Consider the following 15,836-nt stretch of genomic DNA (forward strand, 5'->3'; position numbering starts at 1 on the left):
CGCAGCGAGTCATGCATCGTCCGTCGCTCGCGTCGCCGCCAGTGTCAGAGGAAATAAGAGAGAGAGGAGAAGAAGAGGAGGAACAAGAAGAAGAAGAAGAAAATCCGCCTTTTTAGCCACACGCGTTGCTCAGGCAGGGTGCGTGGAGGAGAAGCAGAGACTTCGTGTGCCAACACGTGTATGATTTGTCTTCCTTCGATTTGTTTTCCCGTCAGTGAGACAAAAGAGGGCAGGAAGACAAGAGAGGAGTACAGCTGATGATGTAGAGGAGGAGTGTGCTGTTCCACATCCTTCATCTCCCGCAGCCCTTTGCTCTAACTTGGTGCCTCGGTGTGGGGATGTAAAGCCTTTGGGAAACACTTGGAAAGAACGGACCTGGGCTGGTGTGAGTGTTCAAATTCGCCACCGGGAGCCTGGAGGTCTGTGTGGAGACTAACGCAGGTAAGAGCAGAGCCATTTTCAGCCTCAGTGCTGATCCCCCTCATTCTGAAGCTGCCATTAAAAACAACAAGGTTTCCTCCAAACAGGGGGGTTCCTGCAGCACGAGCAGGAGGAAGTAGCGTGCACGTGAACGTGTGCCAATCTGACCCATTTTTGATTGGTCCATTGATAACCAAGTGGCCTGTACCTGAGAGGTGGCATTCCAGCTGCTCGAGGCTGCACATGCACTAACTTCACTGACCGTGGGGTCTTTAGGATGAAATGTGCAGGATGAAGAATAAACCTGGATACTACACTCAGAGCAGCCACTCTTAAACAATATGTATTACATGTACAATCTATATTAAACCATTGTAATTGTGTTAGTTGTCTAGTATTGTACTTAGGCTGATTTTGACTTTCGTGAAATTTGGAGTATCCATGTTATCCCAAATCTTATCACACATCCCATACAATCTGAGAATTGGGTTTTGCACATTAAGCCTTACATCTCCACCACTGGCTTTATTAAAGCTTTACCTCATGGATTCTTTATAGATGTTTATTAAGATATGATAGATAATCTCATATTTTGATTTGAAACATAAACTCATGTGATTTGCTGAATTTCAACTTAAATATCAAACTAAAAAGAGTAGCACTACTTGAAAAATTTGCAAATCCCAAGTGCATCCTCTTATTCTAAGCCCAAAGATAAGATTATCTATCATATCGTTATAAAGCACACAAAAATAATATACAAATTAGCATTTATTTTATTATTTGAAATATAAAAAAATGCATACATTATTTGTACCTTCATACTGACACAGTACAGCTGAATGCATTGTAGTAATGGACTTAAGATACTGGGTGTACATTCTAACTAGGTCAAATAAATTCAAAATTCTGTTATGTGCCATTTTTACAGCATGCATATAATCTTAATGGTTTATAAGATCAAGAAGTTAAAGTGTCTCTCATTCCCCAAAAGTTTTCCTCACATGAAAGTCTTTACTTTAGAAAGTTACATACTTCAGTTATAAAATTGAAGATATACTTTAAATGTCTGTCGTGTGTAACACATGCACAACAGCACCTTTTCACAGAACGCTCTCTGAGATCACAAAAGATGGGAAATGAAGAGGCAGTTTGATCTTTGTTTTCTTTCAAATGTTATTTTTCCATTTGATTTTCCCGATAGAGAAATAGCCACAAGTCAGAAAAAGTGGCCATGGACAATCATCATCACAACCACAGCTCAGAGACAGTGCTGCAGCCTACATGTGACAGTTGCTGCTACACCACAAAGCCTCACTACAGATCTCAGTGTTTCACAGGGCATATGTGACATTTTGTTTGTCACACGTTGGGGCTCTGTCATTTTGTGACCATGTTAGTCCGAGTTCACACTGTCCTGTTTTTCACACAACACACTGATAAGAGTCTGCCTTCCTTCAGACACCAATATATATAGTAAGATAGCATTAATAACAGCACTAATTCAAAATAAATTATAATAATATCTGGATGTCTTAAGACCTTATGCATCAGTTTCAATTTAATAATCAATATAATTTTTCGTTTTTATTTCATGCTGTTTTCCCAGCACATAAAAACTCCCGGCGGTTTCTGAGATGAAATCTAAACTCTCTGCCATATGGTGCCCAGTGATCCAGCTAGAGTCATAGTTGGAGGTAGGAAGGGAGCCTCTAGGGTTACACTTGTGACAATCTGGCCACTCAGTTAAGAAAAGTGTTTAAAATGTGCTGCAGCTACATCAAACAGACCCTTAAATACCTTTTATCTTATTAGTTAAATTGTGCAGAGGCATCCTCCTCACATTACATTACATTTCATTTAGCTGACGCTTTTATCCAAAGCGACTTACAATAAGTGCATTCAACCATGAGGGTACAAATCCTGAATAACAAGAATCAAGAAAGTACAATTTCTTAAAAAAGCTAAACTACAAAGTGCTATAAGTAAGTGCTATGTAAGTGCTACTAAATTGTGAGTTTAAAATTATATTCAAGGTATACTCACTCTGACTGCACTGCTGGTAATCATTGGTGTTTACTATAGCACTGTGTAACAGGACAATCATGTGCATGCTGGGAATTCTCAAAATCACTGTACATATTAGAGATCCAGCCGTCCAAAAAGGAGAAGTGATTTCTGGTAGTGAAGCATTAGCCAGTGCAGCAGCAAGCTTTCGGAAATTGCATTATAACGATCTATGAATTCGACAAAAAAAGATTTTGCAGCTAAATGGAACATTTAAAGCCATTTTAAGTTTCCGAAGCCTTGAAGTTAAAAGTATTTTTTAACTGTTCGCATCTGAGCAGCTATTTAAAGGAGGTAATTGTTGTGTATTAATAGATTTTATTTATTTGTGTTTATTATTTAGTTATTACTGTAAAATAAAATAAGTTCTATGGCATCATCCTCTGTATGTATTTGTTTTTCAAAAGGTTTAACCTGAACAACAATTACAGCAATCGCCACCAGGGTTATTAGCAAACAGCTGTTAAACTATGTTTGTAAGTTGTTACCGTTTGAATGCACTGGTATCAGAGTAGTACTCTCTATCACCCGACAATAACATGGCACATCATTGCTTGAGCCTATCTGCTCTCTTATGACTGCCACACACTATTTGAGAAAATAACGTTAAGCTTGGTTGCAATATTAGTTTGTGTAACGCATCCTCACAGGACCTACGAAAATAAAGGACACTTTCTAAACATTTTACATTTTCAGTTGGACCGGCAAATTACAGCTCATTTGGAAGCTGCTCTCATCAGCCACGATGTGGGTTTGAAACAGCTTCATTCTGGAACCAGTAACCCGTTGAAGGTGTCTTTATGTTAATCATTCCATGTTTACTGTGGAGCGAACGGCCCGGCAGACTCCATTTAACTGCACTGCAAAAGCCAATTAGAGCTGAAGTTTGAGACATCCCCAGAGTACCTCTGCACACTACCATAGTAGGCAACTGATGAGCATCAATCAGTGATATTTAATCAGATGTTTTTTATTTTTTTATCTTTAGGATCATAGAGCATCAGTGTGACATATATCCTTGTTATCCTGGATTGATTCATGATTGATTGATGCCTTCCTCACAGTCCCATTGATAAATGATAGTCCGATAGAAGTAGAGATGTTCTGAGGCCATTTCTCACCACCACCACCTCCCTGACACCGTTTCCGATACCTGGACTTTACCGTGTCGATCGTGTGATAGTGAGTACCGATCTGAAACCAGTGCACTCAAAACAGTAACAACTTAGTAGTAGTTCAATCAAACAATCAAACATAGTTCATCTCGTTTTTAATATGTTGAAAAGATGAGAATTAATACTTAAATAAGGCCTCTCAGTATCAATGCTGGGGCCCTAACTACACCTTCCTTAATATCTTACTTTAGAGGATGCAAACATTTTTATTTGAAGAATATCCTATTCATGAATATGTAAAATATACTTAGCTCTATATTTGGCGCTATTGGGCGAAGGTATTGAGTTGAATTAGCGGACCTATTGGTACATTGATCAAGGAGGTTGTATTGCTTTCAATTTGTTGGTATGATGGAGAACCGACAGATGGAGAACCGACAGGTATCGATTCAGTGGAGAGACCGTCTCTACTTACCTCTCCTGACCGGAAGATCAGAGGTCAAGGTCATAGACCACCTCTAGAGCTTTTTTATTTTCTGACGACCTGAGCTGATAGAGTTTCACTGGTTTCAGCTTAGAGACCTAGATCTGGGCCCCTGGTTGCAGGGCACAGCCTCCAGCTCACCGGGCCTCCCTGCTGTGCATTAGTGAAACGCTGTGATTAAACAGAGGGGGCATTTGCTCACAACCTGTTATTGTTTTGTTTCGGTCTTTGAGTAGGAGTGCTTGTGTTATCCAGTTTCATACGCGGTAAGTGGATACTACGCAATGAAAGCAAATAATGAGAGTAACTGCCTATGGGAAAATCTTTATACCCTATATGAAATCTGGTATCAGGTTCAATGCCGTCCTGTTCCAATAACACCATACTCTATCCGAGATATGTTTTATTCATGGCTTTTATGGATGGATGGATCCAAATGGTGACTGTTGGTGAAAAAACTATAATTTTGTGGGTTAAGTGTAGATTACTACACATAATGCTGAGAGTGAAGTGATGAAGATGATATAAATAAACTTCAAAAACCATTTTACTTATTATTATTATCGTTGAGACTCTCAGTCTAAATTGTTTTTATAGATCGTTATCAGGTTATTTCAAGTCCCCAATACAAAGCCGAGCCTTTAATTCTCCTGGAAATCCCCCTTGTGTGAAACTCCAGAACATGACGCAGAATGAGGATGATTCATATCCACTGGAAACCAGAGTGTTAAATGGGGAATAGATATGGAATAAGCGTAATATCAGACACCTTTACCTCTGACTCAGATTTCCATCGGTTATATCATTACTCGAAAACTGCTGACTGGGGAATGTTGACACAGGAAATGCAATGTGCCCCCACACTGTTATTAGCATCTTCTGGTACTGCAGTAGCTGCTCAACTAGACCTAAAGGCCCTTAATATAAATACTATAAGAGTATTACAGTTCTCAATTGATGGAGAAATGCACATAGACCATATTCACAAACCGTAGCTTAAAATTAGAAGTCCGGACTTCCATAGCTTTGTGATGTCACAATGAAAAAACAGCCACGCTCCCAGCAGAGCCCACCGGGACCCACAGTCCCACATCACAGTGTTGACCATAGTTTAGGGCTTTTATCCTGAACTGTGGTTGGCCTGGCTATGTGTCACTCAGCTTGAGCCTCTCTTCTGATTGTCTAGCTGACCTGTTGTTGATGAGATGTAAAACTACACCTTCAGCTGTTTGGTAGTTCATAAAACCAGACATATAGATATTAACGCTTAAATAAAAACACCATAAAAGTATAATAAAGTAGTCCTCTATATTGAGTTTATCCAGGAAATCACTTCAAATAATTCACCAACCTTAAAATAAATAAATGTACTTTTATTTGAGACAAGCAACTGGAGGCCAGAGGATTAGAATTTTTCATTTCAACCACACAATGAAATTTAACAGACCGCATAAGAAGACTTGACACAAATTATGGAGTTCATTATACTGAGTAAATAATAAACTGTCGGAGACACACCGGGCTCTGCTCTACATAACCTGTCGCTGAAGCTGTGGGGTGCAAGGTGGTGTCTTACGCTGTAATGTATTCTGTCTTTACAATCAGGTAAACTAGGCCGGATGGTGTGGCCTTCTGAGTCTTCCTCGCTTCCTGGCTCAGTGTGGCATACAGTTATGTTTAAATGCCATATTTATTTTTATTACAGCCTGAATTTTCACTCAAGGAATAGGCTTTTTTGCATTTATGAATATTATCTGGTAGCCCATTTTCTATCTGTGCTGTAGTGATACATTTAACTAGACCATTTTGTACAAATACAAATTCCTGTAGGTAAATTCATAACCTTATAATGTAAAAAAGATATATTTAGCTATAACTCTGTCTCTGATAAACAGCTCGGCATACACACACTAACTAACTTCATAAGGCAGACTTTCATGTTTTTTTCCACTGAATGCTTTCTTCTAGACTGAGGCAGTTGCTATGCAACATAGAAATAAGAGATGCAGTCTGGTTCCAGTGCAGTGAAGCAGACTATCTAATGTGATGGTGGTTTGCCAATGGGCTGATCTTGGTAACGCAGTAAGCTATCTGGCTGTCATGTAAATAAAAGCTCGTTGTGTATTTTTCAAGTTGTCATGCTACACTGGTGTAAAAGCTGATTTATATGTCTGGGGATGATTGACCGAGACCTCTACTGTTACCTATATTCAGGTGGCCTACGCTGATGTGAGTATTTATACTTAGGCTGTTGTGTGTCTGCGTCGCTCTGCAATCACTCAGTAGATGGACATGGAGTTTCTATGTCGCTGTGTTGAGTGTCTTTGTTTATTTCAAACAATGATGACGGAAACTGAGAAGATCATGGTGGACTTTCAGTTAAATAAATAAACTACAGTTCCCATCAAATGAATCGTCCTACAGGAGAAAATGCGATGCTACCAATCACAGTTATCATCAATACATGTTAAGTAAGGTGCACTTTAGGCTATGGCACACCTCAAAGGCTTTGGAGTGAGATTACATAGATAAGTGAGGCCAGAAAGTTGTTGTTCATTTAAAGTTTTGCTGCTGAATACATATGTCCAGGATTGAAGAACATAAACAAACAGTAATATTAGAGATCGGTCAACATATTAAATAAAAAAATAAAAAGACAGACAAGAAATAGAATTTAAATATCTGTAAATCTGAAAGCAGTGCAGTAACCTTAGCGTTTCATAATTGCTTTAAAGTGGGACTTAGAAATGAATAAGAGCCCTGACATTTCCCGTATAAAAGCATAAGGGGGCTGTGTAAGTACTGTGCTGCCCCTAGCCTGAGTGTTTATAACTGTGTAAAAGTGCTGCTGGATGCTGCTGCAAAAAGCATACCTGCTGAGTAGACCTTCATAGTTCAGCAGCTGTCATGGGTAAGCATCAGAGATATAATGTTAAACACCAGTACTGAGCTCTGCCTCCTGGGGTGCAGTTTTTACCCCTCTGACAGTTCCAGGGATGAGTGGCTGGTCTGGCTATAAAAGACCCCATGCATCACACCTGTCGGCAGGGAGCTTAGAAAACAGGTCCACTTCCCTTCTTCTACTACAGCTCCTGCCAATTTGAAGCTGTGAGATGTGGATCAGCACCACTCATGTACATTAGCGTCCACTGTGCACCACACCCAACACACTGAGCAACATGGCGCTGATGGTTAAAATATGCTATGAAAAGTTCTTGGAACAGGTTTCTGTGTAATTACTGCTTTGATCTCATCCATCTCTGCCTTTGATTTGATGGATAAATCCATATTTACGTCTGCCAAAATCTGTCCAGACACACTCCGCGCCTCTGTTTTATCTCAGCTGTTTATCGTTGGAGATGAACAATGAAAAACCATTTGTCCTTTTTCTCAGTAGTTCAAAATGTGACTAATGCGCAAAGTGATAAATATATAGAGAAGAAGACTTACTGTGTGCCTAGAAAAAAAACGAATGCTATGTTATGTGAATTGAAAAGCAAAACACTTGTTAGAACGCACTGTCAAACTGCTCTGCACTTTTGCTCATGGAACATATCTGATCTATAATACTGGATCATCTTAAGCAAGGGTCTTTATTTAACTTCTTATTGCTTTATTATTTGCCAGAGAGGATTTTGGCAAAGGTTTATCAACGATTTTCCCAAAACATCCTTATATGAACTAAAACACTTGGAAGAAAATGCCATGTGACTCTTAAGGCATAATTTGTATCAGTCATTATTGGTGTCATAATTTGAATAGTTGCAGAATCAATGATTTTTTGATGGCAGAAGTCTCAGGAATCAATAATTTTCTGTACCACAGCTGATACCAAATTTAATCAGGTCAAAATATGATTTATTTACTCTGCCTTTGCTCTGACGCAGGTCTTAGTGTTGGGAGGTAAACTGTTCTTGTGAGCTTAGGGAAGTGGAAAATGAGTAATCATTAAAAGACATGGCATTTTTCCACTTTCCAATCTCCCTTGTATCAACACCTCCATGAATTTGTGCAACTCTATTAAAATTCAATATCCTGATGTTTGAGCACAAGTGTTTACAGCGTGTGTGTAATTGTTGGTGCTGATTTCCCCTGTGTACAGGACAGATTTGGCTTAGAGGCCCATGGGATTGTGGGTGATCAAGCTGTTAGAGTCACTAGGGTTACAAAGATCGTCAGTCAAGGGTTTAAATATAACCAGTCCTACAACTACTACTTATGCTATTCCTATTACCACCACTAATATTTCTACTTCTACTAACGCTAGTACTCAAACGTTACTACTGTAACTGCAATGAATTACTCATTAGTGCTCTGAGAATGTGTAGCATCGTATTTGTCGTTACCTTCATTGTTTCTGGATTAGTTGTTGAATTTCCTGGCAATTTACGTTAAACAAAGGTATCCTGTGGTAAAGACAGCTGATATGTTGCTTCCACTCTGAGAAAGTAAAGAGAAAAACTGAGAGAAGAAGGAATATAAATAGATACGATCTAGGGAAGTTCAGTCAAAAAAACAAAACCAAGAGAGATGAACAACAGAGCATATTCTCTGATGGGTTGCTAATGAGGGGTTGAAAAGAGGCAGAAATGTTACAGTGTTTGCTCTGTAGCATCACTAGGAGTCTGAAGAAAATCATCTGAGTTATGACTGCCAGTATTTACAGTGTGTGTCTTGTTCACTCTAAAGCTACTGCGACCGTTGCATCAATATACACAATGAGCTGCTGGGCTTTAAGCCTGGAGACTTTTACTTAAGTGGACGATATGTCATTATGGTTATTGTGATCCTGACATCTCAAGTGTTGGTGCAGATTTTTAGAATAACAGTGCCTCTGTGAGAACATTAAATGTACAAACTCAAACAGTCTGCCCACATTTGGTTCGGAGGTACTACAAGAAGGCAGGCTCTTATGTAAATGTCAGATATTTACAGCCAACAGTCAATCATATTCTGTGGCACAGCAGTTGCTCCAAATAGTGACAATTCTTTTTGTAATGCAAAGCCAAACCCTAATTTAAAGTAATCCAATCCACTAATCATATTTAATTCAATCCAGTATCCCAGGAATTACAATGATTGGATGATTCTGCAGCAAGGGACCATGACATCACGAAGTGCACATGTAGGATGTGGTGTATTCTTAATTTAGCTTGGCAGATTGTGGCAGATTGGCAAATAATGATTCCAAAAATATATAAGTGCATGGTGGAAGAGTTGGAAAATTGGAGTGGCGACGGGGCCAGTGGTACTTAATTATGTCAAGCACTGACCAATTTTTCACCATAAATCGAAGGTGCATTAAGGCTAATTTTTGCTGGTTTTACATGTGAAAATTTTTCTATGGGTCCTTTAGGGTGGTATGTTTTTAGGCATTGCATCCGCCTGAAGGCAGCCAGAGGTGAACGTTTCTGATGACAACCAACATGGTGTCACTTGAAGAGGTTGTGATAACGTAACAGTCAAAAGCATCTGTTGAATACATTGAATTTATAATATTAATGAAGAAAGATCCCTTTTCAGGGTTTAATCAATGCCAGGAAAGGAATCTCCCCTCAACAATTCCAGCTGTTCCCATAGGCAAAAACTTCAGTTGCATATAAACATCCTGGAATAACCTTGTTAGACCTTATTGAAATGTCTTGTATTTAATTGAAAGCTGACATTGTCCCTCAAGAGCCTCAGGTCAGCCCAAGCAGGACGGCTTAGTGTTATTTTCCACTGCACTCTTCCTATGTTGGAACATGACTTATCTTGATTATGGAGCACACTGTTGGATAAATGGTTTTCTATTTTCCGCTGCAGGAAATATTATGTGACAACCAAACCAGAAAAACAAAACAGCGAAAGGGCAGGTTGCTTTACTGAGACTCAAATGTCTTCTTTCTTGGTTCAAGTTAAATTGTCCAACACACAACAAAACCAAGAAAAGATTTTATTGTTATGTAACAGATTTATTTATTTAATACATTTTATTTATTTATTTAAATAGTTAGTTAGTTAGTAAGTTAGTTAGTTAGTTCGTTAGTTAGTTAGTTAGTTAGCTAGTTAGTTAGTTAGTTAGTTAGTTAGTTAGTTAGTTAGTTAGTTAGTTAGTTAGTTAGTTAGTTAGTTAGTTAGTTAGTTTGTTTGATTGTTAGCTAGTTAGTGGTCATACACATCCTAAACATTTGGTCACTTAAATATTTGTATTTAGATGCCACTATTTAAAGTTGTATATAAATGTATCTCTAACATCGGGTAAATTCCTCTCTGCAGCACTTTTGTCTCGATTTTATGCTTCCTGACTTCGCTGGGGGTGTTCCCATCTAAACCAGGCGACAGGAGATAGGGCTCGAAAATGTTCCCCTAGGAATTGGGACACCACTCGCTCTGTCATCAGCAACAAACAAACGTTATTACAGTGACAAACGATATCAACTAACAACCGTTATAAGCCAACATTATAATAGTGACACATCTGATGACAACTGCAGGACAGACGGGACAAATGATCTATTGATCAATACACAGTCAGTCAATGTGTTTACATTGGTTATTTTAATGTAACATTGGTCCTGTCCATCCTTCAGCTGAAAACATTACAACAGGAGACGGAAACAATTTCTGAACTTCATATACGGGTGTTAATATCGATTTTCCTGACACGCTTGTCAAAGGGATTGAATTACATTATCATTTGCTGCTGGATCAAAATAAGATATTATAAAAGTAAATACAAATTTATGGTTATTTTGCAAGATTGAATATTTGAGTTTATGTGCATATTACCCACAGTAGTCGCCATTTTGATTTGCTTCGTCCGTTCGTAAAGCATTCAGGAATTGCCGTCTACCCATTTGTCCTGAAGGGACCTGAATACAGTACGGTTGAAGGGGTGTTTGAATGGCTAGATGGCCACTTCCCCTACATCACATAGAGAAAGGGGACAACGCAAACAAAGGGATAGGGCCAAGTGTAAGGGCTGAGGGGGGAATTGGGACAGGGCCATGGACTTGTTAAAGCACAAAGAGCACACGTGCAAGTAATACCATAGACAGTTGCTCCACTCCATTAAGTGTGCCACCATGTTATTGAGTGAGCATGAACATGTTAAATGCAGCCATCATTACTATTACAGACACTAAAAATAAAGTGCTACATGAATAATACAGCGGGTTTTTAGAGCCTTTTTTCACAACTGTCTGCTGTGGCTGTGAGTGAAACTATGCGGGTGATGATCGTGAACTAAAACAGTAACGTTCAGGACGAGATGAGCTAAACAGTGAACTATGAGTTGCTGTAAAACTTGTGTAGTACCAGGGGCTGTCAGAGCTGTGTTGTACTTATCTGTAGGTTCTAGACTGAGCATCCGTATCTCACCGAACGAAGGATCTTTCGAGTTTATACCAAATCCGATACTGATGATACTGATATATCGACTTATGTATATATTTTTAAATTAGCAATGATTCCTAAGATGTTGTTGTGCAACCCCTGTGTACAGTGGCAGAGACAACTCCCACAGGCGCATTAACAGAAAACACGAATGAAAAAGGCACATAACGGAAATACAATCCCAATGGAAGTGAGCGATAAAGGATGTTGAAAATGAAACGAGCAGAGTTACTTTCTGTAGAAGCCAGTCGCAATTGAAAATGTGATGCTTGTCTATTAGTAAATGTCGTACACTTTTACTCTCAGTCAAAGAGCTGGAAAGTTGTTAATCTGGAACTGTGACTCATGGACAATGACAATAACACAAAAACTTCATTCCAACTTCACTGCTTAACCTATGTGTATTCGAATCTGGTGTTTTTCCTACAATAATATTTGTTGCTTCTAAAACTCTTTGGAGTCAGTTCAGATGAACTTTGGTGGAATTTGGACTCAAGCTGTGGTGGATTGTGCAACGCTGCTACAATGTTTAGTGTTGGATTCAGCTGAGGTTTGAGTCCACAGTCAACACACAAACTGTGTCTATCCCAAACACCTGGGGATTCCTGGATCAAAGCTATCCATCATTCTTTTTATATCCCAGCCTGCTTCCATGTGTTTCTTTTTTTCAGGGTGTGATCACACCCTTTTCAACACAGTATGTTTTCTTTGATCATCTCTATGGTGAAATGTCAGTGGAAAAGTTTCTTTGTTATCATCTTATTTTAGGATCATCGTGTGTTTGGTATCCTACAATAACTACTGAACAGTTTAAGTCTCATGTGTCTAAGGTCTCCCATACCGATACAAGCATTGGTGCCAAGTATTTCAAGTATATTAGCTTCAGATAAAATTGAAAGATTCTTTCTCTGGAAAGCATTCCTTTGCCAAAGCAGAAGTGAGCTAAAATGTCTAATTCCACAATGGAAAGTCCATGTTAATATTGGACACTAGTGTTAACAATTGTTGATTATTCCTAACTTTATTTAAATGTGAAGTTGCTGTTTTATACTGTCCCTGTGCTATTTAAAACTTTGAAAGTTCTTTTATATTTATGATTTGCAGCTAGTTAAAGGAAGTAATGTTGTGTTTTTGTGGATGTATTAACTTTTGTTTAACCTGAGCCAGGCCACACAACGATGATAGCAATCATCACCTCTGTACAGGCTTGGTAGCATCCAGCTGTTAAAATTTTGAATATACGTTTTTTGATGCACTGGTATCGGATCAGTGATCAATATCAGCCTATGCAAAAGTAAAGGTATCAGTGTCAGGAAAATAAAAATGGTATTTCAGCATTTCTAACATTCAGCTTCAGTTGGTAACCTGTTTTAAGTACAGGGTGTGTTTCATCTAAATATTACAAATAGGTTTTTTTTCTTGACCCCATAATGAGCCCTTCATATTTTAACATCAGGAGCAGGTCCTCTCTACGGAGGCAACCTTGCTTTTTACAGTAGCCTAAAACTGGACAAACTGAAGACCCTTTGAAGGCTACCACAGGTTTTCTTGCATGTTTGGAAGGGGGGGGGGGGTTTATTCAGCTGCAACATGCAACTTCTCCACTAGATGTCACTTAGTTCTACATGCTAAACCTTTAACTTGAGCTAAATGTGACAGATTTGTGATTCAGAGTTCAGATTGAGGTTTGCCTTCACATCACTCTGTTTCACCACTGGCTGTCAGATGTCATTTTAGCATCCTTTCAGTCGTACAGTGTTAATGTGGTGCCATTATTTGCTTGCTAACCCACAGTGCCACATTTTGCTTGGAACAGAAAAAGACTTTACATTGTAGATGTTACTTGGTAGCTAATTGATGTTGCTCTGTCTTAGCCAAATGGCAAACTGTCATTTCATCTCCTGATTCAAGTGGTTACACGGTTCCTGCAGGGGGAGCTCACACAATGCTGCTGTATAACCTTGTGCTTTAGCAGGACTGAATCTGATTGGCTCATAGTTGTTGAGGGAGGGGGAGAGAGGAGAGAGAGATGATGACGTTGCTCTTGTTATTTCCAGTGTCCCCTCTCAAGGGTCTTGCCCACAGCACATCAGTGTTTGGACAAGCCAAAAGACAGGAAATAGCTGTGACACCATGCTCCAGCTGTGCCAAGCAATTTTCACACCACAGTGGATGAACCAAAGTCATCCTTCTCTGAAGAGTGTCTTTGCTTGGAACTGTGTTATACTGGAAATTACCCTCACAAAACTCAACCAAATTGGAGCAACCTACTCAGTTTTTGTAGAGAGCTACTTCTACGTTTTTTGAGTAGTCGACTGTCTAGTGAGGAAAAAAACAAGCTGAAAAACAGACACCTGTTAATTATTTCTGGTAATTTTTAGTTCTAATTCATTATTTGATGCTATAAAAATGTAGAGGAACATTTTGATCGATAGCTGAGCCTGACTCACGATTGGTCAAGCAAGTAGCTCCATTCCCCGATAAGTACTGTGCAGGCTGTGGCTTTAGCTTAATTTCTGATAGGTGGAGACTTGTCGTTCATCTTTACATACAGCTTATGATCAACACCATAAAGTGCTGTGCTAACGCTTCAGATATTGATTATTATTTATCGTCAGAGATACTTAGTCTATAAATTGAACTTAATTAAATATGCCAAGAATTAATTAATTATAAAAAATAGCTTTAGAAACAGCTTTAGAAATGTAATTTACTATAGGGTGATTTTTATTTTATTTTGTCATTGCATCATGTGCAATACATTTTGTCAATATTGATATCTCCCTGTGCACTACTGGAGCAGTTTGGATTCAGTGTTATTGAAATAGCAGTTGCACACAACTGCAACTTAAGTCTTGCTCTGCAGACTGATTCCTGTTCTGTTTTAACTACATGAAATGGATGGCTTCAAGTATTAACAGTGATAATTAAACTGTTGTGATTAATGTAACCCTTTTAGTCCACTGGGATGAGGAATTATGTATGATTAAGGATTATTTTGACTAATATCATTTTCTTTTTATTCTGCTGACTCCCTCTGTCTCTGATCACTGTGTGTCCCTCTCTTTTCTCTCCCTCTCTCCAGCCTCAGGCTTATAAAGGAACTGGTCCGGCTCTGCCATCCTCCCCCTCTAACGTCCCACTGTGTCACTCCACTGCCATGTTCCTCTCCCGCTGTGTCCAACCCATGGAGAATGCACGCCCACCCAGATAGGATGCCTGCCTTGCCCAAAGCCCTGCATCCCCTCCTACCCATCACCACCTCCTCCTTCTCCTGGTGTGTACCTGCTTTTGCCAACAGTTCCTCGAGGCGCCTGCCCTGCCCCGCTCCAACATGGTGGATGAGATAACCACCATGAAGGATGACGTCATCAACGCCAACACGCTGGCTTGGCTGGTCTGCTCGGGTGTGTCCATCCTGGCCAACACTTGGAGCATCCTCAGCGTCAGTGCCAAGCAGAAGAAGTGGAAGCCACTGGAGTTCCTCATCTGCACACTGGCGGGCACGCACATCCTCAACATGGCCATCCCCATCACCATGTACTGTGTCATAACGCTGCGCCGCCGTCACTCCAATTACGAGTGGAACGAGGGTCTTTGCAAGATGTTCGTCTCCACCTTCTACACTCTCACTTTGGTCACCTGCTTCTCCGTCACCTCACTGTCATATCACCGCATGTGGATGGTACGCTGGCCTGTGAACTACAGGTAAGATGGTTTCCGAAGATGGATTTAGATACTGTATCTGTCTCTGAGTGTTGTTGTTGTCCTTGTTGTGGTTTCATGGTGATATAATCACCATTCTATACATACATTTTAACCAGATATATTCTGTAATTACAATTATGCCTAGAAGAAAATAACTGAAAAGACATTTTATGAGATAATATCCTCTGGCAAAGACACCTAGAGAGTTGATATTCTGACATTTATTTTAATTTTAGTCCTCTCCCTGCATTTCTGAGAAGGTTCCTCAGATAGGATTGGAACACTGTTTAGATCAATGCCACTTGTTGGCCTGTTTACATGTGTTTTTGATGGGGATGCCCCAACACCTCTGCTGGTTGCAGTTATTTGGGGTAACACAGACTGAGGCTCTGCCAGCTCTGGCTTCGTTCTTCATTTGGCTCCACACAACAAGTGATATTACAAAGTAACTCTGAATAATCAGGATGAGATTTACCTCGTATTAACATTCAGCACTCTGCTGCAGTAACACTATGCTGGTCTTGTTAGACCTCCGAGACATCTGCTGTTGACACGTAATCAGATGTTCTGCGCATCAACTCTGCTTCCTCTACATAACAACAAGCTTTTCACTGTATTTCTGTCTGTATTCAGGGATTCATGAGAGCTGCTTTAAGATAACTCAA

General features: G+C 39.5%; 1 protein-coding gene across 1 annotated transcript in view; it reads left to right on the forward strand.

Moving 5' to 3' along the window:
- The first annotated feature begins 47 nt into the window (after positions 1 to 47).
- Positions 48 to 15,836, forward strand: part of LOC133957392 (probable G-protein coupled receptor 153) — a 32,978-nt gene continuing 17,189 nt past the window's right edge. Inside the window, exons 1-2 of the mRNA XM_062392936.1 lie at positions 48 to 441; positions 14,549 to 15,171. Of these exons, the coding sequence (XP_062248920.1) occupies positions 14,798 to 15,171 (374 nt within the window). The 5' untranslated portion in view covers positions 48 to 441; positions 14,549 to 14,797. The remainder of the gene's footprint in view (positions 442 to 14,548; positions 15,172 to 15,836) is intronic.

The sequence above is a fragment of the Platichthys flesus genome, chromosome 7, assembly GCF_949316205.1.
Source record: "Platichthys flesus chromosome 7, fPlaFle2.1, whole genome shotgun sequence".
In the NCBI taxonomy this organism is placed as follows: domain Eukaryota; kingdom Metazoa; phylum Chordata; class Actinopteri; order Pleuronectiformes; family Pleuronectidae; genus Platichthys; species Platichthys flesus.